This window comes from Haematobia irritans, chromosome 5 (assembly GCF_050003625.1).
Source record: "Haematobia irritans isolate KBUSLIRL chromosome 5, ASM5000362v1, whole genome shotgun sequence".
NCBI classification, from domain to species: Eukaryota; Metazoa; Arthropoda; class Insecta; order Diptera; family Muscidae; genus Haematobia; species Haematobia irritans.
The window spans coordinates 156,459,790-156,480,979 of NC_134401.1; the positions used below are offsets into that span (position 1 = coordinate 156,459,790).

Consider the following 21,190-nt stretch of genomic DNA (forward strand, 5'->3'; position numbering starts at 1 on the left):
ATGTCTCTGAGAGATTCAAGATTTGGAGCAACATTGGCACAGCAGGCATATGTTGTGGCATATACGGATTGGGTGGAGGCATCGAATGGATTGCATGAAAATCCAACCATCCATCCATGCAAGCAAACAAACATCCATCCATTCATCCATCCCTTAGATGATTTTGTTTTTTTTTTTTCAGAAGGCCCAAGCAAACCTCAACATATGTTGGGTATAGTCATTCATGAGATATATACGTGAGTGTGTGTTTGTAGTTGGATTCCTCCACTCATATGGCTGACTAGTTTACTTAGCGCAGATGACTGGGGTGGTGATAGCACAAAGGCTGCGCTGGCTGCTAAATAATCGCTTGGCATGTAATAAGCGAAGCGAACCAAAACCTTAAACCAAGTCCCATAAAACTGTTACACATAGCCAATAATAATAATAACCAAAAGCTGCTGTTACTATCACAGGCTAAGCACATATGGTCCATGGAGAGATGATAGTGATAGTGCTCCTGGTGCTGTCTCATTGGCATTGTCGTCTTTTTGCCATCAATTTTTGTTTTGGGGGTATCGGTGTAGCCTATCCCATGGTCTCATATATTTTACGTCATGCTAGACTGCAAAGGGGCTAAGTGCTGGAAGAGCCTCAGCCATAGCGTCAGCGGTATCCATAAATGTCACAAGATTCATTTGTGGAAGGAAGTACGACGTATGACGTGCATGACCTGTCGAATTTATGACTTTTGGTAGCTAAAAATTATGATGATTTCTGGGATCTTTTGTTTTCTTGCTGCATAGATAGATGGTTGGTTGAAGACTCAATTCCATGACAAGTCATTCAAATTCCTTTATGACTCTGGCAAAGCACCTCTCACAAGACAGCACCATCGTCATCGACATCACCACCTCGGTTTCATCTCTCGTTATTGTTATTGGTTGTTCGCTTGACTTTTGTTATCTTAATTTTTTTGTTCATTTTTATTTTTATTTATATTTTTATTCGTTTGTTATACATTTTTATTATTTTTTATATTTTTGTATGGGTGTGTGTGTGTGTTTTCTCTGGGTTTGTTGCCTGCCAGCCACTTTTCATTATAGGGGGAACACAGATATTTCATTAAATTTTACGATATGGAAATATTTTATTAGTTTTTAGTATTTTTTTTCATTTTCTTCGGCTAAGTTTCTTTTGGTTTAATTTTAGGGCGCCTATGTTAACATTTTTTTATAATTATTTTTTAATGTTTATTTTTTTCTGATGAATTTTTTTCCCGGAATGCGTAAGGTGGTTTTTGCCTGCGTTAAGTGTTTAGTGTGAGAATATTTTTTAAAAATTTTAAGAAATTTATCATTAAATAAGAAAAGTGACGATAATGTTTTTACACTTAACTTTATGTGCTATTAAAATTAACGGAGATATAAAAATCGAAATTTAAAGAGAAAATTTTTGTGATAAAAAAACAATATTTTAATTTAATTTGTTTAGAAATTTATTTATGCTGAATTTCGTATTAATTTAATTTAGGTTTGGCCTAGTTTTATTTTATTTAAAATCAAACTTTAAAATTGAAAGTAAAATAAAAATAAAATTAAAAATTAAATGTAATAATAAAATTTATATTAAAATTTAAAATAAAATTAAAATAAAATTAAAATACAATTTATTTATGTTGAATTTAGTATTAGTTTAATTTATTATTACTTTAATTTATTCTAAAATTTCATTTAATTTAAAATTAGAAATTTATTTATGTTGAATTTAGTATTAATTTATTATGAATTTAATTTAAATTTAAAATTAAAAATTAATTTACAAATTAAATTTAAAACTAAAATTCAAATTCAAATTAGAAATTTATTTATATTGAATTTAATATTACTTTAATTTAATTACATTCATTCATTTAATTTATTTTAAAATGTTTAATTTAAATAAAGAATTAAAATTAAGTTTAAAACTAAATTTAAAACAAATAGTTGAATTTAGTATTAATTTAATTTATTATTACTTTAATTTATTCTAAAATTTCATTTAATTTAAAATTATAAATTTATTTATGTTGAATTTTAATTTATTATGAATTTAATTTAAATTTAAAATTAAAAATTAATTTACAAATTAAATTTAAAACTAAAATTCAAATTCAAATTAGAAATTTATTTATATTGAATTTAATATTAATTTAATTACATTTATTAATTTCATTTATTTTAAAATGTAATCTAATTTAAAATTAAAATATTTTATTTTAATTTAAATAAAGAATTAAAATTAAGTTTAAAACTAAATTTAAAATAAATAGTTGAATTTAGTATTAATTTAATTTATTATTACTTTAATTTATTCTAAAATTTCATTTAATTTAAAATTAGAAATTTATTTATGTTGAATTTTAATTTATTATGAATTTAATTTAAATTTAAATTTAAAATTTAATTTAAAATTAAATTTCAAACTAAAATTCAAATTATAAATTTATTTATATTGAATTTTATATTACTTTAATTTAATTACATTTATGAATTTAATTTATTTTAAAATGTAATCTAATTTAAAAATAAAATATATTAAAATATTTAAATAAAGAATTAAAATTAAGTTTAAAACTAATTTATTTATATATATTTATATAATTTATTTATTTATATATTTATTTATATATTTATATAATTTATTCTAAAATTTCATTTAATTTAAAATTAAAATTAGAAATTTATTTATGTTGAATTTAGTATTAATTTATTATGAATTTAATTTAAATTTAAAATTAAATTTAAAACTAAAATTCAAATTCAAATTAGAAATTTATTTATATTGAATTTAATATTACTTTAATTTAATTACATTTATTAATTTAATTTATTTTAAAATGTTTAATTTAAATAAAGAATTAAAATTAAGTTTAAAACTAAATTTAAAATAAATAGTAAAATAAATAGTTGAAGTTAGTATTAATTTAATTTATTATTACTTTAATTTATTCTAAAATTTCATTTAATTTAAAATTAGAAATTTATTTATGTTGAATTTTAATTTATTATGAATTTAATTTAAATTTTAAATTTAATTTAAAATTAAATTTAAAACTAAAATTAAAATTCAAATTAGAAATTTATTTATATTGAATTTAATATTACTTTAATTTAATTACATTTATTAATTTAATTTATTTTAAAATGTAATCTAATTTAAAATTAAAATATTTTATTCTAATTTAAATAAAGAATTAAAATTAAGTTTAAAACTAAATTTAAAATAAATAGTAAAATAAATAGTTGAATTTAGTATTAATTTAATTTATTATTACTTAAATTTATTCTAAAATTTCATTTAATTTAAAATTAGAAATTTATTTATGTTGAATTTTAATTTATTATGAATTTAATTTAAATTTAAAATTAAATTTAAAACTAAAATTCAAATTATAAATTTATTTATATTGAATTTTATATTACTTTAATTTAATTACATTTATGAATTTAATTTATTTTAAAATTTAATCTAATTTAAAGTTTAAATATTTTATTTTAATTTAAATAAAAAATTAAATTAAGTTTAAAACTAAAATAAAATTTTAAATAAATGGTAAAATTAGAAATATATTTATTTTGAATTTATTATTAATTTATTTTATTTTAAAATTAAATTAAAATCTAAAGATAAATTTAAAATAAAAATAAAAAAATAAATTAAAATAAAATAAAATTAAAATTAAAATTAAAATTAAAATTTTATTTTATTTTTTTTATTTTATTTTATTTTATTTTATTTTTAATTTTAAATGCATCTTTAGATTTAAATTTAATTTTAAAATAAAATAAATTATATAAAATAAATTAATAATAAATTTAAATTTAAATTTATTTAAATTTAAATTTAAATTTAAATTTAAATTTAAATTGAAATTTAAATTTAAATTTAATTAAAATTGAAATTGAAATTAAAATTATAATTGAAATTGAAATTAAAATTAAACTTAGAAATTTATGTTGAATGTATTATTATTTTTTTTATTTAATTTATTATTTATTTAATTTATTTTCAAATTTAATTAAAAATTAAAATTAGAAATTTATTTATGTTGAACTTATTATTAATTTAATTTATTTTAAAATTTAATTTGATTTAAAACTAAATATAAATTAAAATAATATAAATAATATTAAAATTAAAGTTAACATAAAATGAAAATAAAAACTAAAATTAAAATGAATAGTAAAATAACATTTAAAATTAATAGTAAAATTAAAAGTTTAATTAAAAGTTTAATTTCTTTTGTGTGCTGTGCTGCATAAATTTATTTATTTCTGTTTGTGTTTTTGTTTTTAATTAATTAAAATTAAATTTAAAATAAAAATGAAAATACTAATAATTTTAAAATTAATAGCAATAGTAAAATTAAAATTAAATTTAATTTCTTTTGTTTGCTGTACTGCATAAATTTATTTATTTCTGTTTGTGTTTTTGTTATTAATTCTAAATTTAAAATAAAAATTAAGATAAAATGAAAATTATAAATAAAAAATAAAATTAAAATAAAAATAAAAAATAAATTGAAATGAAAATTAGAAATACTAATAAAATTAAAAATAATAGTAAAATTAAAATAAAATTTATTTTTTTGTGTGCTCTTCTGCATAAATTTAACCTAGCAATATATTTTTGTTTTGCTTTTTATTCTAAAGTTGAAGTTACATATCCCATAAATCAAAAACACTTTGGAAGAAATATTTCTCTAGAATAGTCCTATGTCTTAGTTATCCGGTGGTAGGGAGGACTGCAATGCAAATTACCCAAGTGCATATAGCACAGTCAGTACATGCATGTCTTTGCCGCTTGGTTGGTTCTTTTCCTTCCTACCATTAATTAAAACAAATTCTCAATTGAATTTTTTTGACTTCTTCTTCTCGAGCCTCCTGGCTACTATTCCAATAGTATTTTTTTTTTGTTTCTACATGTAGTCAGTCTCGTGTCCGCTTATGGGTTACATTTTTCACAGAACATTCTGTGCCTCATAGACAAATAAGGCAACGCTTTGGCTTTGGTTTAGGGTTAAGCATTTAATGCATGCGATAATTTGTTTATAGTTTTTCATATCTGAGATATATATGAATGGGATGTCAGAGTTTTTGTTTGTTGTTGTTCTTATAGGAAAATGAGAAGGCAGAAGGGATAAGGTATTTGTGTTATGTGTTTTTTGGGGACAAAAAAAAAAGGAAATGGTGATGGACGAAACGGGGGAGCATAGAAATACAAAATTTGAGTTCTGGCTTTATTTCGTTCCATGGGTAATTTACAATTGGCAATTGTTACCTATTACGGATGAAAAGTTTTCGATATTTGTTTCTAGTGAGGAAATTTAATGGAGGATGTAAAAAATTTGCAAAATTGTTTGGAATGGGATATCAAAATGTTAGAATATTAAACTGTATTCAACAGGAGTGTCCCCGTGAAAAAAAAAACGAAAACAAAATTTTCATAAATGAAAATAAATTCAGGGGAACAGCTATAAAGAAGTCAGAAGTTGAATTGATTTCAATTCCTGTGTAATACAAAAAAAAATAGACTTCCCGGTACTCTAAACTCGAGTGCATTGAACCATTAGTAATGTTATAAAGATCCTAGATTATATGGAAAAAGTATAACCTTGATATTACTAACGCCTTTGGAAAATATATACTGCTAACTGATAATTTTAACTACCCACCACAACTCCCTTCCTCCTCTATCAATTATAATCTCTTGCCTATACAGAATACATTGCTATCATTCTCATTGCTTTAGCTTACACTCTTCTCTCTATCACTGTTCTTCGAATGACTCTCAAGCATATTCTCCCATGCAAGCAAAACAAAAGCCAAATACAACACACATATGAACCCACGCTATATATACTGCTAACTGATCATTTTAACCACCCACCACAACCCCCTTCCTCCACTAACTATTACAAACTCTTGCCTATACAGAATACAATGCTATCATTCTCATTGCTTTAGCTTACACTCTTCTCTCTATCACTGCTCTCCGAATGACTCTCTAGAATACCTAACATGCCAGCATAACAAAAGCCAAATAAAACACACACATGCACCCATGCCACAACAAACCAAACTAACTCTCTCTCAAAGTGAACACAACAACGTGAATAATTTTAGAAAGATGCAATTTTCTCCACTGTATTAATTTAAAAAAAATGTATTAATTTAAAAAAAATTAATGCGATTCGCCATATCTACAGAATATTACCGTTCCTTTTATACCAAATTTATCACGAAAAACCCTCGCATGCGTTCACAATATGTAACCCCCCCCCCCCAAAAAAAAGGATGGCGTATTAATATATAAACAATATATAATTTGGCAATGCCAGCAACATTTGTCACCCATTAGATTACTTGTAATCGATAAAGGGTTCATATTATAAGAATTGCTAAATTATTTAACTCAAGAACAAACTGCTTTTTGTTTGAAAATTTCAAAATTTCATAGCATTAAACCGTTTTCAAAGGCGTAGTGATTTTAGTATTTGTTCTCTTTTCCCATGGAACCAAACAAACTAAAGCAACTAAAATTCTGTGGAACTTCATTACCAATGAAAATCCCATTGGGAAAGTTTCTTTGATTCGGTCTGGTTATTTTTGCCGCCAAAACCCCACTATTTTTTGTGGTTCAAAACTTAATGGTAAAAACGGTAGCGGACAATGAGGAATAGAACAGAACCTATTGACAAGCTGGCATAAAATTCGTAGTAAACTTCAGTTGCTGCTACAACATTATCTTGGATTCAGTGAACCAAAGGGGGAAATCGCCAAAACGGCAAGACCAACATAGAAATGTTTTTGATTTGCGTGTTTAGAAATCATTTGATAGTCACTGTTCTTAGCATGTATAGCCTTAAAGTTTATCAAACGATTCATCAGACGATTGTTGTTGCTGCTGCAGTTAGCAATTGTTGGTTGGTTTTTGCTGTTACTTTTGGCCTCTTCTAGCATATGCAGCTAAAGGTGGTGGCCGTATTATTGCATGAACCCAATAAACTATGACGAGAAAAATCACTTTACATTACCACGTACCACACACATTTTGCATTACCGTGGTGTGTAGAGAGTAAAAATCATCTAAAAGTCATTGGTTGCATGGTTTCATTTACCGTACTGGAGAGAGGGGGAGGGGTATGGATGCCTTAAACGAATGATGAAACTGAACTGAACAAACATTTTTGCGGCTTTAACTAAAAGCTTCGTTTTCTTTTAGAATTTTTACTATGGTAGGGGTTTTCTCGAGTGGCTTTTCGCTATGTCAGATTTTTTGTTGTTGCTGGTGTGCTGCTGGTTTGTGGCGTGAAATAGTTTTTTGGTAAGATCCGTTTCAAACTGTTTTTTGCGGAAATATTTTCTCGAGCTGTGAAGTTCTTGTCATGATTTTCACTCAAGCGAATGTGAAAGAGTTTGATATCGTAGGTACTATAGGAGAGTAGGCCAAAATGTTTTTAACATCATCAACAAAATATTAAGGCGAAAGGTATGTTAAAGGTGGGAAAAAGTAATTGGTTTTATTGCAAGATTAATATTAAAAAAATATTTGTATAGAAAATTTTGTCAAAATTTTATTTCTATAGAAAATTTTGTCAAAAATTTATTTCTATAGAAAATTTTGTCAAATATTTATTTCTATAGAAAATTTTGTCAATGTTTTATTTCTAAAGAAAATTTTGTCAAAATTTTTTATTTCTATAGAAAATTTTGTCAAAACTTTATTTCAATAGAAAATTCTGTCAAAATTCTATTGCCATAGAAAATTTTGTCAAAATTTTATTTCTATGGAAAATTTTGTGAAAACTTTATTTTAATAGAAAATATTGTCAATATTTTATTTCTATAGAAAATTTTGTAAAATTATTTAATTCTATAGAAATTTTTATTAAAATTATATTTCTAAAGAAATATTTGTGTTGAAAAGTTTATTTCTATAGAAAATATTGTCAAAATTTTAATTCGATAGAAAATTTTGTCAAAATTTTATTTCAATGGAAAATTTTGTCAAAATTTTATTTCTATAGAAAATATTGTCAAAATTTTGTTTCTATAGAAAATTTTGTCAAAATTTTACTTCTATGGAAAATTTTGTCAAAACGTTATTTCTATAGAAAATATTGTCAAAATTTTATTTCTATGGAAAAATTTGTCAAAATTTTATTCCTATAGAAAATATTGTCAACATTTTATTTCAATAGAAAATTTTGTCAACATTTTATTTCTATATAAAATTTTGTCAAAATTTTATTTCCACAGAAAATTTTGTCGACATATTATATCTATAGAAAATTTTGTCAACATTGTATTTCTTTGGAAAATTTTTGTCAAAATTTTATTTCTAAAAAATCTTTTGTTTTGACAAGTTTATTTCTAGAAAATTTTGTCAAAATTTTATTTCTATAGAAAATTTTGCCAAATTTTATTTCTACAGAAAATTTTGTCGACATATTATTTCTATAGAAAACTTTGTCAAAATTGCATTTTTATAGAAAATTTTGTCAAAATTTTATTTCTATAGAAAATTTATTTATTTCACAAACCTGTTATAAGTCAATTTTTCTTCTAAAAATATATATTTTATATATCAACAAAAAAACATTTTATATCACTCTTGAGATTACTTGGGGACAATCAACGTACCAATTCATAAAAGACTGGTTTAATTTGAATGGCAAAACTAGTAATCACGTATTTTGAGCAATAAATTCCATGATTTTCTCGTAGTCAAAAGTAATTTCATTACATACACTGAAAGAAAAATATTCTTCTCTTAGATCCAGAATTTTAGGCGAATAAAATTTTCTTTTATAGTTAAAAATTTCCTTTAAGAACAAATGAAACATATGAGAAACCTTTATTTCACAACTCGGCATAAATCCAAGTCAATTTTCTCTTAAAGAAAATATTTTATATCAGAAAAAAATAAATTATATCACTCTCTAGATTACTTCGGGACAATCAACGTACCAATTCATAAAATATTGTTCTGATTTCAATGGCTAGTAGTAACCGTGAATAGTAGCGGAATATTCTATTCAATAAACTTCTTCTCTTTAAGTAATATACCCTGCAAGAACAGTTTTCTTTTCCTAGGGAAGAAAATTTCGATTTTCTAAGAAATCTTGACAAAGTGGAGTATTTTTTTCTTTATTTACACTATACAAATTTTTGTATTATAACTCATAAATAAATTAATCATAGTGATGATTTTCATATTTTACATTAAACAAAACCTGATTAAGCCCCCTTCGTAATTGTACAACTCTGTTGAAAGCCATAATAAACGCGTCAACGTCTGTCATCCATAAGTCAGTCACACGATTTTCAAGGCATTCAGTTACAATCACACCCACATAAAAATTACATGTTCTTGCAGAATTCAATGCACCTTAAAGAAGTTTTTTCCCTCTCATAGCAATCACCAACGTGTCGTGTAATTGAAATTCAGTTGTATGTACTTGTACAAAAAAAAAAAAAAACGAATATTAAAAAAACACACCAGAGGAGTTAAAGTCACTTGTAAAGAGGGGGCCAGTATATGCTGAAGGTTTCTTAGAGGTTTGTATATGGTGTTAGGGCCTTGTGCCGTTTGTTTAGAAGGTGTTTCTTGGAAATAAAAAAAACCCAAACACAACGACTGCAGTCTCATTACATCATAGAAAAAATAATAATTATTTTGGTTGTTGTTGGGTTATAGAACCTACTGGGCCATAAATACCATTTACTCAAAAGGTTTTCACATAAACCATGGGCAAAATAGCATACAAAAAACGTTTTTTTTTCACAAAAAAAAAAGTTTACAAGTAAAGCTCACCTATAATAATCGCTTTTGCAGTAAATATTACCGTCGCGCGAATAACATGAAGATTCCCGGTCGAGGGGTTGTCGACATGCATAACATTGCAGGCAACTGGCATGCCACCGTTTATCCACAGCAGAGAGGTAGAAACGATCCTGGGGTAAAAAAATAGACAAAAAACAAAATCACCGTTAAAATTAGCCATGTTCTTATTGAAGAAACAAATTGCAAATTAAAAATTCTCAAAATCATAAATATGAAATTTATGGGAATAAATCATAGATCTAGGTTGAACATAGAAACATTGTGCTCAATAAAATTAAAACAAACATACGTAATTTTTGTTGTTAAACTCACCTGTATTAGACGCCCACACCCTGCACAGGGTGGACTACAATTTGGTTTTGTTTCAGTCGCTGATTCTGGACTACTGGGTGGTCCATAGGGTTCTGTTTTAAAGGATATACCCGAATTGGTCTCATCATTAAGATCATCCGGACATTCGGTTTGACCACGACTGATGGCATATTTGATGGAAGATTCATCAAATGTAGCCTGTTCGGCTGTTTCATAGCTAGCAGAGGAGAAAGGGGAAAAATAGAAAATACAAAAAAAAAAATATTATTAAATTGCAAAATACAGTCGAAATTATAAAATAAATCACATATTCACAATAAATGAATAAAATTTCTTATAGTGAAGAAATTTTTACAAAAATTTCTTATATACAAGAAATTTTGAAAAATTTCTTATATACAAGAAATTTTGAAAATTTTTTTATATACAAGAAATTTTGACAAAATTTACTATAGACAAGAGATTTAAAAAAAATTGCTATGGAAATGAAATTTTCTTATTTTCCTGTATATAAGAAATTTTTGTAAAAATTTCTTATATACAAGAAATTTTGACAAATTTCTTATAGCAATGAAATCTTGACTAAATTTCCAATAGACCAGAAATTTTGACAAAATGTACTATAGACAAGAGATTTAAAAAAAAATCCTATGGAAATGAAATTTTCACAAAATGTTCTTATAGACAACAAATTTTGATAAAATTCACTACAGAAAAGAAATTTTGACAAAAGTTCTCATAGACAAGAAATTTTGTCAAAATTTTTCATATTTAAATTTAAATTTTAACAAAATTTCCTAAAGACAAGAAATTTTGGAAGAATTTCCTATGCAAAGGAAATTTGATAAAATTTCGTATGGACAGGAAATATTGACGAATTTTCCTAAAAAAAATGTAAGAAAATTTCCTATAGATAAAAAATTTTGACAAAATTTCTTATAGACAAGAAATATATAATAAAATTTCCTATAGAAATGGCATTTTGAGAAATTTTTCTTATAGAAATGAAATTTTGAAAAATTTTCCTATAGACAAGAAATTTTGACAAAATTTCCTATGGAAAAGAGATTTGACAAAATTTCCTATTGAAATGAAATTTTGACAACATTTTCTATAGACAACAAATTTTGATAAAATTTACTACAGGAAAGAAATTTTGACAAAAGTTCTCATAGACAAGAAATTTTGTCAAAATTGTTTATATTTAAATTTAAATTTTAACAAAATTTCCGATAGAAAAACAATTTTTGAAGAATTTCTTATGGAAAAGAAATTTGATAAAATTTCGTATGGACAGGAAATTTTGATGAATTTTCCTATAAAATTTTTAACAAATTTTCTTTTATACAAAAAGTTTTGACAAATTTTCTTTTATATAAGAAATTTTGCGAAAATTTCCTATAGATAAGAAACTTTTCAAAATTTTCTGTAGACAAGAAATGTTGACAAAATTTTCTATGGAAAAGAGATTGGACAGAATTTCCTATGAAAATGAAATTTTGACAAATTTTTCTTATAGAAATAAAATGTTGACCAAGTTTGGTATAGACAAGAAATTTTGACAAAATTTCCTTATAGAAATGAAATTTTGCGAAAATTTCCTATAGAGAAGAAACTTTTCAAAATTTTCTGTGGACAAGAAATTTTGACAAATTTTGTATAGACAATAAATTTTAACGAAATTTTCTATGGAAAAGAGATTTGACAAAATTTCCTATGAAAATGAAATTTTGACAAAATTTCCTATGCCAAAAGAAATTTTGACAAAATTTCCTATGAAAATGAAATTTTGACAAAATTTCCTATTAAAATGAAATTTTGACAAAATTTCCTATGAAAATGAAATTTTGACAAAATTTCCTATAGACAAGAAATTTTGACTAAATTTCCTATGGAAAAGAAATTTGACGAAATTTCCTATGGAAATGAAATTTTGACAAAATTATCTTAGAAATTAAGTTTTGACAAAATTTCCTATAGACAAAAAAATTTTGATAAAATTTACTATAGAAAACAAATTTTGACAAAAGTTCCCATAGACAAGAAATTTTGTCAAAATTTTTTATATTTAAATTTAAATTTTAACAAAATTTCCGATAGAAAAGAAATTTTAAAGAATTTCCTATGGAAAAGAAATTTGATAAAATTTCGTATGGACAGGAAATTTTGATGAATTTTCCTATAAAATTTTTAACAAAATTTCTTTTATACAAGAAATTTTGACAAAATTTTCTTTATACAAGAAATTTTGAAAAAATTTTCTTTCTACAAGAAATTTAGACAAAATTTTGTATAGACAAGAAATTTTTCAAAATTTTCTGAAGACAAGAAATTTAGACAACATTTTGTATAGACAAGAAATTTTGACAAAATTTTCTATGGAAAAATGATTGGACAAAATTTCCTGTGAAAATGATATTTTGACAAAATTTTCTTATAGAAATAAAATTTTGACCAAGTTTCGTATAGACAAGAAATTTTTACAATGTGTCCTATAGACAAGAAATTTTAACTAAATATCCTATAGACAAGAAATTTTGACAAAATTTTCTATGGAAAAAAATTTGACGAAATTTCCTAATGAAGTGAAATTTTGACAAAATTTCCTATAGAAATGAAATTTTGACAAAATTTCCTATAGACAAAGAGAAATTTGAAGAAATTTCCTAAGGAAATGAAATTTTGACAAAATTATCTTAGAAATGAAATTTTGACAAAATTTCCTATATACAACAAATTTTGATAAAATATATATAGAAAACAAATTTTGACAAAAGGAATTTTGTCAAAATTTTTTATATATATAATTTTAACAAAATTTCCTATAGACAAGAAATTTTGGAAGAATTTCCTATGGAAAAGAAATTTGATAAAATTTCGTATGTACAACAAAATTTCCTATAGATAAGAAATTTTGACAAAATTTTCTTTGTACAAGAAATTTTGACAAACTTTCCTATAGACAAGAAACTTTTCAAAATTTTCTGTAGACAAAAAATTTTGACAAAATTTTGTATAGACAAGAAATTTTGACAAAATTTTCTATGGAAAAGAGATTTGATAAAATTTCCTATGAAATTTCCAATAGACATGAAATTTTGGCAAAATCTATTATAGTCAAGAAATTTTGGCAACATTTTCTTATAGAAATTATATTTTGACCTAGCTTCCTATATTCAGGAAATTTTATAAAAATTTCCTATAGACAATAAATTTTGACAAAATTTCCTATGGAAAAAAATTTGATAAAATTTCCTATTGAAATACAATTTTGACAAAATTTTCTAAAGAAATTAAATATGGACATAACTTCCTATAGACAAGAATTTTTGTCAACACATGAAATTATGACAAAATTTTCTATAGCCAAGAAATTTTGACATAATTTTGTATAAAAATGAAATAACCGAGAAATTTTGACAAAATTTTCCAATAGACATGAAATTAAGAGTAAATTTTCTATAGAAAATATTCTATAAAAATTAAGTTTTGAAAAAATTTCCTATAGCCGAGAAATTTTGATAACATTTTCCAATTGACATGAAATTATGAGAAAAATTTCGATAGAAGAAGAAGAAATTTTCTATAAAATTAAGTTTTGAAATAATTTCCTATAGCCGAGAAAAAATGACAAAATTTCCTATAGAAATGAAATTTTGATAAACTTTCTATAGAAATAAAATTTTGGCAAAATTTCCTATTGAAATGATATCTTAACAAAATTTCCTATAGAAATGAATTTTGTCAAAATGTCTTACAAAATTTTCTATGGAAAAGAGATTTGATAAAATTTCCTATGAAAATGAAATTTTGACAAAATTTTCTTATAGAAATAAAATTTTGACCAAGTTTCGTATAGACAAGAAATTTTGACAATGTTTCCTATAAACGAGAAATTTTGACAAATTTTCCTATAGAAATGAAAATTTGACAAAATTTCCTATAGACAAGAAATTTTCAGTAAAATTTATATAAAAATAAAATTTGACAAAATGTCATATAGAAATTCAATTATGGCAAAAAAATCTATAGAAAAGAAGTTTTGACAAAATTTCGTAAATAAAGAACATTTTGACAAGATCTCCTTCAGAAATGAAATTTTGATAAAATTTCCTATAAAAATAAAATTTTCAGAAAAATTTCTATTAAAATGAAATTTGACAAAATGTCATATAGAAATGAAATTTTGATAAAATTTCCTATAGTAAAGAAATTTTGACAAAATTTCCTATAGTAAAGAAATTTTGACAAATTTCCTCTAAAAATGAAATTTTTAGAAAATTTCTTATAAAAATAAAATATTAAAAAAAAAATCTATAAAAATGCCAATGAAATGAAATTTTGACACAATTTCCGATAGAAATGAAATCTTGACACAATTTCCTTTAGAAATGAAATTTTAACAAAATTTCCTATAGAAATGAAATTTTAACAAATTTTCCTACAGAAATTTCTTATCAAAATGAAATTTTAACAAAATTTCCTGCAGAAATGAAATTTTAAAAAAATTTTACTCCAGAAATGAAATTTTGACAAAATTTCATATAGACAAGAAATTTTGGCAAAAATTTACTATAGAAATGAATTGTGACAAAAATGCCTATAAATTTAAATTTTGAGAAAATTGTCTATAAAAATTCTTATAGACAATTTGGAAAACATACTATAGACAAGAAATTATGCAAAAATTTCCAATAGACTTTAAATTTTGCCAACATCTATTATAGTCAAGAATTTTTGGCAACATTTTCTTATAGAAATTATATTTTGACCTGGTTTCCTATATTCAGGAAATTTTATAAAAATTTCCTATAGACAAGAAATTGTGACAAAATTTCCTATGGAAAAAAATTTGATAAAATTTCCTATTGAAATAAAATTTTGACAAATTTTTTTAAAGAAATTAAATCTGGACAAAACTTCCTATAGACAAGAATTTTTGTCAACACTTCTTGTAGACATGAAATTATGACAAAATTTTCTATAGCCAAGAAATTTTGACATAATTTTCTATAAAAATGAAATAACCGAGAAATTTTGACAAAATTTTCCAATAGACATGAAATTATGAGAAAATTTTCTATACCCCAGAAATTTTGACAAAATTTTCTATAAAAATTAAGTTTTGAAAAAATTTCCTATAGCCGAGAAATTTTGACAAAATTTTCCAATAGACATGAAATTATGAGAAAATTTTCTATAGCCCAGAAATTTTGACAAAATTTTCTATAAAAATTAAGTTTTGAAAAAATTTCCTATAGCCGAGAAATTTTGACAAAATTTTCCAATAGACATGAAATTATGAGAAAATTGTCTATAGCCAAGAAATTTTCTATAAAATTAAGTGTTGAAAAAATTTCCTATAGCCGAGAAATTTTGACAAAATTTTCCAATAGACATGAAATTATGAGAAAATTTTCTATAGCCAAGAAATTTTGACAGAATTTTCTATAAAAATTAAGTTTTGAAAAAATTTCCTATAGCCGAGAAATTTTGACAAAATTTTCCAATAGACATGAAATTATGAGAAAATTTTCTATAGCCAAGAAATTTTGACAAAATTTTCTATAAGAATTAAGTTTTGAAAAAATTTCCTATAGCCAAGAAATTTTGACAAAATTTTCCAATAGACATGAAATTATGAGAAATTTTTCTATAGCCATGAAATTTTCTATAAAATTAAGTTTTGAACAAATTTCCTATGGCCGAGAAATTTTGACAAAATTTTCCAATAGACATGAAATTATGAGAAAATTTTCTATAGCCAAGAAATTTTGACAGAATTTTCTATAAAGATTAAGTTTTGAAAAAATTTCCTATAGCCGAGAAATTTTGACAAAATTTTCCAATAAACATGAAATTATGAGAAAATTTTCTATAGCCAAGAAATTTTGACAAAATTTTCTATAAAAACTAAGTTTTGAAAAAATTTCCTATAGCCGAGAAATTTTGACAAAATTTTCCAATAGACATGAAATTATGAGAAAATTTTCTATAGCCAAGAAATTTTCTATAAAATTAAGTTTTGAAAAAATTTCCTATAGCCGAGAAATTTTGACAAAATTTTCCAATAGACATGAAATTATGAGAAAATTTTCTATAGCCAAGAAATTTTGACAAAATTTTCTATAAAAATTAAGTTTTGAAAAATTTCCTGTAGCCGAGAAATTTTGACAATTATTAGCCAAGAAATTTTCTATAAAATTAAGTTTTGAAAAAATTTCCTATATCCGAGAAATGTTGACAAAATTTTCCAATAGACATGAAATTATGAGAAAATTTTCTATTGCCAAGAAATTTTGACAAAATTTTCCAATAGACATGGAATTATGAGAAAATTTTCTATAGCCAAGAAATTTTGACAAAATTTTCTATAAAAATTAAGTTTTGAAAAAATTTCCTATAGCCGAGAAATTTTGACAAAATTTTCCAATAGACATGAAATTATGAGAAAATTTTCTATAGCCAAGAAATTTTCTATAAAATTAAGTTTTGAAAAAATTTCCTATGGCCGAGAAAAAAATAACAGAATTTCCTATAGAAATAAAATTTTGATAAAATTTCTATAGAAATAAAATTTTGATAAACTTTCTATAGAAGTAAAATTTTGGCAAAATTTCTTATTGAAATGATATTTTGACAAAATTTCTTATAGAAATGAATTTTGTCAAAATGTCTTACTAAATTTCGTAACCATTTTTATCTCTTATATGCTTTATAAGCCTTCAAAATAATGACTCTGTCCAAAATTTTGTTTGAGAGAAAAGAAATTATTATTTTTTCTTTGGGTAGACATTAAAGGCTTTTCTTGTTCCGCCTATTATCAAAGATTGTGAAATTAATTAGTTATAAATAAATAATTATTTAAATACACAAAAAACAAAAAAAAAATATTTGAATAATTTTTAGCTTACCTTCTAAATGCAACTGAATAGGCTGCCGCCGCTGCACTAAATGGCTTTGTACTGTGTTCGCATATATCGGGACATGTTGAGCAGGATGATCGAAAAATGAATTGATTGCTATGATTACTACTGCTATTATTATTATTATTGTTGTTGTTATTATTATTACTACTGTTATTTGCACCTGCAGCACTGCCGCAATGTGCAGCATTTCCTTGATGTGCTACAGGTGGTGTTGGACTTTTTTCCCTTGCACCTGGCCCAAGAAATCTTGCGCTCTGCTGCTGTTGTTGATAAATACAAAGAGTAAAAACAAAAGAGAGAGGGTGAGAGAGTGAGAACATTAAAATAGATATCAAATTATGAAAGCTTAAAACTACTCTATGTAATTATGACAAATTGGGGAGGTAGAAATTTAATTTAATCGACTTAAGTTATAAAATTAATTTAAAAACAAAATAAATTTATTTAGAGCTACAAAAATTCAGATTTGTTTGTTTTTTTACAACCAACTTCTTCTGCTGTAAGACTAAATCACTTTTAAGAAACTGAAATAAAATCATGTATGCTGATTTTTTTTTATCCTTCATAATAATTGTGAACCTGCTCTTTTCAGTCTATATGGTGTTGACATATCTTTTCATTTTAATTAAGAACATTTCAATAAAATTTCATCTCAGAAAAGAAAAAGTTCCTTTAACTTCCACCGAATTACATGCCCGGTCCAATATTATTTGATATTTTTCCTAGTATTTCCATATATCTCATTTGTTTTTTTTTCGTTTTTCTTAAGTTCCAGACAAGAAAGTATTCAAATTTCAGTTTTTATTTGTAAAGTCTTTGCCTGCTTTTGTTGTTGCTGCTGTTGTTATTACTGTTTTGCGTATTTTTAAGGTTAATTAGCATAAAAAAGATTTGACAAGTTTTTGCAGTTGACACTTTTCAACATTCGTCGTGAGACTTGTAAGAGTGGGAATATCAACGACAACGGCGGCATTCACCGTCATCCAAAGAAGTAGAAGAAGAAGACCATGAAGAGGATTATGCAGAAATCAAAGAAAGGAAGTTTGTCTCTTATTGCTGTTGCAATTTTTATTTGCTCTTGGTTGTTTTGGGGAAGGGGTGGGAGGATTTAATAGGCGTGATAGGCGTGTGTACAGCTTATATTAGTAATTATTCTCTTAATATCCTGCAACAAATAAATATTTATTTTTTTATTGTTTATAATTTGCTTTTTTATGTATGTATTTATTAAACTATGCAATTTTATGTCCAATCAATACAGGTCAAATTACAGTACAATCAATACAGTGCAAATTATTTATTTTCTTTAAACATATTTATATTAATCAAAAGAACATAAATTAGAATTAACTTCAATTAAATTAAACGGAAAAAAAAATTTAAAAATTAACTTTTCAATCAAATTATAAAATAGAATCGATTAAGAAAATGGTTGAATTTTTAATAAAAATATTAATTAAATAAAAAATTATCAATTAAAAAATAATTGAAAATTTTATTCTGAAATAATTAGAATAATTATAACCGAAAAAAAATCATAAGAAAATATAAACTATTGTATAAATAATGTATTTTGTAGAGTTAAGTTGGTGCTACAATATACTAAAGTATCTGTCATCTCAAGACGGCGCGCGTGGTCCAAACTTTCGGCTGTATGAAGTCCATAATTCGAATAAATTTAAACTTCTTTTGTACAATAAAATAGAAAATTAAACAAAAAAAAAAAACGAAAAAACTAGTGATATACTTTGTGGTACCGAATTTCTGGTGGATCTATAGCAATAAAAAAATCTTTGTATCAAGTTTGAGCCAGATATGGCAGCCATGGAAGCAACAAAATCGAGGGTGGTGGCTATATCAGGAAATGGATCGACGTTGGCAGGACCTCTTCGAACTTTAACTGACAAATTGCGTAAGATCCAACCACGGCCACCACAGTTAGGTAGAATTCTTGATGTTTTGGTAGATTTTGCAAAGTATTCCTCTCCAACTAAGAGGTACATCAATTTTCTATAGAAATAAAATTTTGACAACTATAAAATTAAAATTTTGAGAAATTTTCTATAGAAATAAAATTTTGCGAAAATTTTCTAGAAAATTTTTATAAATAAAAATTTTTACAAAATTTTCTATAGAAATAAAATTTTGAGAAAATTTTCCATAGAATTAAAATTTTGACAAAATTTTCTACACAAATAAAATTTTGACAAAATTTTCCATACAAATAAAGCTTTTTATATAGAAATAAAAGTTTGAAAAAATTGCCTTATAAATAAAAATTTTGACAAAATTTTCTACAGAAATAAAATTTTGACAAAATATTCTATAGAAATAACATTTTGACAAAATTTTCTATAGAAATAAAATTTTGATAAAATTTTCTATAGAAATAAAATGTTGAAAAAATTTTCTTTAGAAATATCATTTTGACAAAATTTTCTACAGAAATAAAATTTTGACAAAATATTCTATAGAAATAACATTTTGACAAAATTTTCTATAGAAATAAAATTTTGATAAAATTTTCTATAGAAATAAAATGTTGAAAAAATTTTCTTTAGAAATATCATTTTGACAAAATTTTCTATAGAAATATCATTTTGACAAAATTTTCTATAGAAATATCATTTTGAAAAAATTTTCAATAGAAAAAAATTTTGACAAAATTTTCTATAGAAATAAAATGTTGACAAAATTTTGCTATAAATATAAAATTTTGACAAAACTTTGCTATAGATATAAAATTTTGACAAGATTTTCTATAGAAATAAAACTTTGACACAATTGTTCATAGAAATAAAAGGTTGACAAAATGTTCTATAGAAATAAAATTTTTAGAAAATTAAATAAAACTTTGAAAAAATTTTCAATAAAACTTTGACAAAATTTTCTATAGAAATAAAATTTTGATAAAATTTTCTAAACATTATTTATTTATTTATTTTCTATAGAAATAAAATTTTCTATATAAATAAAATTTTGACAAAATTTTCTATAGAAATAAAATTTTGATAAAATTTTCTAAACATTATTTATTTATTTATTTTCTATAGAAATAAAATTTAGACAAAATTTTCTATATAAATAAAATTTTGACAAAATTTTCTATATAAATAAAATTTTGACAAAATTTACTTTAGAAATAAAATTTTGAACAAAAATGCCTATAGAAATAAAATTTTGGCTAAATTTTCTGTGGAAATAAAATTATGCAAAATTTTCTATAAAATAAAATGTTGATAAAATTTTCTCTAGAAATAAAATTTTGACAAAATTTTCTATAGAAATAAAATTTAGGCAAGATTTTCTATAGAAATAACATTTTGACAAAATTTACTATAGAAATAAAATTTTGTCAAAATTTTTTCTACAGAAATAAAATGTTCACAAAATTTTCTATAGAAATAAAATTTTGAAAAAATTTTTCATAGAAATAAAAGGTTGACAAAGTGTTCTATAGAAATAAAATGTTGAGAAAATTAAATTAAATTTTGAAAAAATTGTCAATAGAAATAAAAAATTGACCAAAAATATTTATGATCGTACAATTTTATTTTTTCAATTTTATTCTTGTTTTTTTTTCTTTAGAAATAAAATTTTGACAAAATTTTCTATAGAAATAAAATTTTGACACATTTTTCTATAGAAGTAAATTTTTGACCAAATTTCCATAGCAATAAAATAGAAAACAAATTCCATATAAATAAAACTGTGACCAAATTTTCTATAAAAATAAAATTTTGATAAAATTTTCTATGCTAATAAAATGGAACAAAATTTTCCATAGAAATAAAATGGAAAAAAAATGCCGTAGATATAAATATTTTGACAAAATTTTCTATAGAAATAAAATGTTGACAACAGTTTCTATGGAAATAAAATTATGCAAAAATTTTCTATAAAATAAAATTTGGACAAAATTTTCTATAGAAATAAAATTTTGAGAAAATTTTCTATAGAAATAAAATTTTGAGACAATTTTCTATAGAAATAAAATTTTGACAAAATTTTCTATAGACATAAAATTTTGACAAAATTTTCTATAGAAATAGAATTTTGACAAAATTTTCTATAAAAAT

At 23.3% G+C, this 21,190-nt stretch overlaps 1 protein-coding gene across 2 annotated transcripts in view; it reads right to left on the reverse strand.

The window, feature by feature from the left end:
• ap (apterous) overlaps positions 1-21,190 on the reverse strand; it is a 100,415-nt gene that overhangs the window by 58,960 nt on the left and 20,265 nt on the right. The window contains exons 3-5 of one of the 2 annotated variants that reach the window (XM_075311224.1): positions 17,097-17,368; positions 10,183-10,399; positions 9,841-9,980 (exon numbers count right to left, since the gene is read on the reverse strand). In XM_075311224.1, the coding sequence (XP_075167339.1) occupies positions 9,841-9,980; positions 10,183-10,399; positions 17,097-17,368 (629 nt within the window). Of the gene's footprint in view, positions 1-9,840; positions 9,981-10,182; positions 10,400-17,096; positions 17,372-21,190 lie in introns of both variants that reach the window. The other variant, XM_075311223.1, reaches the window with a different exon arrangement.